This window comes from Rhinopithecus bieti, unplaced genomic scaffold (assembly GCF_001698545.2).
Source record: "Rhinopithecus bieti isolate Rb0 unplaced genomic scaffold, ASM169854v2 scaffold_29388, whole genome shotgun sequence".
Taxonomy (NCBI): Eukaryota; Metazoa; Chordata; class Mammalia; order Primates; family Cercopithecidae; genus Rhinopithecus; species Rhinopithecus bieti.
The window spans coordinates 539,597-542,752 of NW_016813389.1; the positions used below are offsets into that span (position 1 = coordinate 539,597).

At 46.1% G+C, this 3,156-nt stretch overlaps 1 protein-coding gene across 4 annotated transcripts in view; it reads left to right on the top strand.

Moving 5' to 3' along the window:
* The window catches only part of GLE1 (GLE1 RNA export mediator), a 39,899-nt gene that overhangs the window by 29,188 nt on the left and 7,555 nt on the right, over nt 1–3,156 (top strand). For all 4 annotated transcript variants that reach the window (XR_001880698.1, XM_017848228.1, XM_017848229.1 and 1 more), the window contains exons 10-11: nt 1,150–1,292; nt 1,393–1,583. Coding sequence is in view for 3 of the 4 variants with exons in the window: in XM_017848228.1 (XP_017703717.1) it covers nt 1,150–1,292; nt 1,393–1,583 (334 nt within the window). In the remaining variant the exon portion in view is untranslated. The remainder of the gene's footprint in view (nt 1–1,149; nt 1,293–1,392; nt 1,584–3,156) is intronic.

Sequence of the window (3,156 nt, forward strand, 5' to 3'; positions counted from 1 at the left end):
CGCCAGCACACCTGGCTAATTTTATATTTTTAGTAGAGACGAGGTATCACCATGTTGGTCAGGCTGGTCTCAAACTCCTGACCACAAGTGATCTGCCTGCCTCAGCCTCCCAAAGTGCTGGCCCAGATCTGCTTAAGCGAAAAAAAAAAAAAGCATTTATTAGAAAGATAATATTTTACAGAACCCAATGGCAGGAATGAGCTGAGGTCTCAGGAGCTAGAAACTTTAGTTCTTTTTTCATCTCTCATCTCCTCTGCCCTCTCTGCATCTCCATTCTTATTTTACATTGCCGTTCTTTGGTCTTCATGACAGGTACACAGCCCCACTGCCTATGAGTGTATGTGACACAGGGCCAGCTACCTCAAGGAAGTGACTCTTGCTTGACTGACTGGCTCAGCTTGACTGCCTCTAATCTAACTAGCTGGTGTGGGGGTGGAGCACACAGGATCTTTGGTACAAATATAGCTGTTACGAATCCACTTCTGTGTCTCTGAGGATGGAGGAAGGCAAGTCCCAGAGAAGGGGGCATAGCATCAAGAGCTGGGCAGATCCTTCAGAAGGTTTTTCCTAGAGATGTGACTAACTCCTCTAGAGATACCAACCACACCCACGGGGTCTGTAACAAAGTATAACACCTCTTTCTATACTGTTTATCCCTTCATTTTATGTGTACGTAAGGGATACTGTTTATCCCTTCATTTTATGTGTACGTAAGGGATACTGTTTATCCCTTCATTTTATGTGTACGTAAGGGATACTGTTTATCCCTTCGTTTCTGTAGGGCAGGCACAGCTGGGTTTTTGTAGATGCTTTGTAATTACAATGATGAAACAGGCTGGGCATGGTGGCTCACGCCTGTAATCCCAGCACTTTGGGAGGCCAAAGCAGGCGGATCACTTGAGGTCAGCAGTTGGAGACCAGCCTGGCCAACATCGTGAAATCTGTCTCTAAAAAAAAAAAAAAAAAAAAAATTAGCCCAGGAGGCTGAGGCATGAGAGTTGCGTGAACTTGGGAAGTGGAGTTTGCAGTGAGCCAAGATTGTGCCACTGCACTCCAGCCTGGGCGATAGAGCGAGACTGTCTCAAAAAAAAAAAAGAAAAAGAGATTGATCTGTGGTTGTATCTTTTAATTTCTCTCTATCATGCTCAGGCTCAAAACTGAAGGAGATCTTTGACAAGATCCACAGCCTGCTCTCTGGAAAACCTGTTCAATCTGGTGGGCGCTCTGTGTCTGTCACACTTAACCCACAGGGGCTGGACTTTGTTCAATACAAACTGGCAGAGAAATTTGTGGTGAGAAACCTTGTTGCGAGAGGTATGGGAAGAAAAGGCTGGTGTACAAGATTTCAGCCTTTCTCTGGTATTAAAATTGTACCCACCTCTATGTTCTCAGAAACAAGGTGAGGAGGAAGTGGCCTCTCACCATGAAGCAGCATTCCCCATCGCAGTTGTGGCATCTGGGATCTGGGAGCTCCACCCCAGAGTGGGGGACCTCATTCTTGCTCATCTACATAAGAAGTGTCCTTACTCTGTTCCTTTCTATCCCACTTTCAAGGAGGGAATGGCTTTGGAAGACTATCAGAGGTAAAGTTGTTTTTCTCCCTACTCACTATCCCTAGAGTGATTAGTGAAATATAAATAGAATTGGAATTTGTTTTTCCCTCCTTCTCACAGCTCCTATTACGTACCTTGAATGTTCTATCAGAAATATAATGTCTTTCGGCCAGGTGCGGTGGCTCACGCCTGTAATCCCAACACTTTGGGAGGCCAAGGTGGGCGGATTGCCTGAGCTCAGGAGTTTGAGACCAGCCTGGGCAACATGAAGAAACGCCATCTCTTCTAAAAATACAAAAAAAAATTAGCCAGGTGTGGTGGTGCATGCCTGTAGTCCCAGCTACTCAGGAGGCTGAGGCACGAGAATTGTTTGAACCCGGGAGGCAGAGGTTGCAATGAGCCCAGATTGCACCAGTACACTGCAGCCTGGGTGGCACAGCAAGACTGTGTCTTAAAAAGAAATAAAAAATATATATACATAGTCTTTTATGTAAACTGGACAGCCTTTGGCATTTGTGAACTTAGGTGCCAATAATCAATGTAGTTTAGTGGAAAGGATACTGGGGTCTTAGAATTTTATCCCTGCTTTTTCACTTAATAGCTTTGCAAAAGTGGACAAATCATTTAGTCTTTCTGAGCATCTTTTCCTGACTTTTAAAAGAGTGTGATGACATCTATTACCTCCTGTGAATTTACTTCATGGCTTATATGAGCCCAGATTTGATGATGGATGTGAGTGGTTGGTAAACAGAGTATTCTACTGATGTAATAATATGTAATAATATATTAATAGTAATGCTGAGTGTAGCCGGGCGTGGTGGCTCAAGCCTGTAATCCCAGCACTTTGGGAGGCCGAGACGGGCGGATCACAAGGTCAGGAGATCGAGACCATCCTGGCTAACACGGTGAAACCCCTTCTCTACTAAAAAATACAAAAAACTAGCCGGGCGAGGTGGCGGGTGCCTGTAGTCCCAGCTACTCTGGAGGCTGAGGCAGGAGAATGGTGGGAACCCGGGAGGTGGAGCTTGCAGTGAGCTGAGATCCGGCCACTGCACTCCAGCCTGGGCGACAGAGCGAGACTCCGTCTCAAAAAAAAAAATAGTAATGCTGAGTGTAATAATATATTGTTACTTTTTAGCCATAAAAACTAATCTCTGGGCCAGGTGCAGTGCCTCATGCCTATAATTAACAATTTGGGAGGCTGAAGCAGAAGGATCGCTTGAGCCCAGGACTTCAAGACCAGCCTGGGTAACACAGTGAGACCCTGTCTCTACAAAATTAGCCAGGTGTTGGCTGGGTGCAGTGGCTCACGCCTGTAATCCCAGCACTTTGGGAAGCCAAGGCTGCCAAAGCGGGCAGATCACCTGAGGCCAAGAGTTCGAGACCAGCCTGGCCAACATGGTGAAACCCCGTCTCTACTAAAAATACAAAAAATTATCTGGGCATGGTGGCAGGCTCCTGTAATCCCAGCCACTCAGGAGGCTGAGGCAGGAAAGTCACTTGTACCCGGGAGGCGGAGGTTGCACTGAGCCGAGATCATGCCATTGCACTCCAGCCTGGGCGACAAGAGTGAAACTCTGTCTCAAAAAAAAAAAAAAAAAAA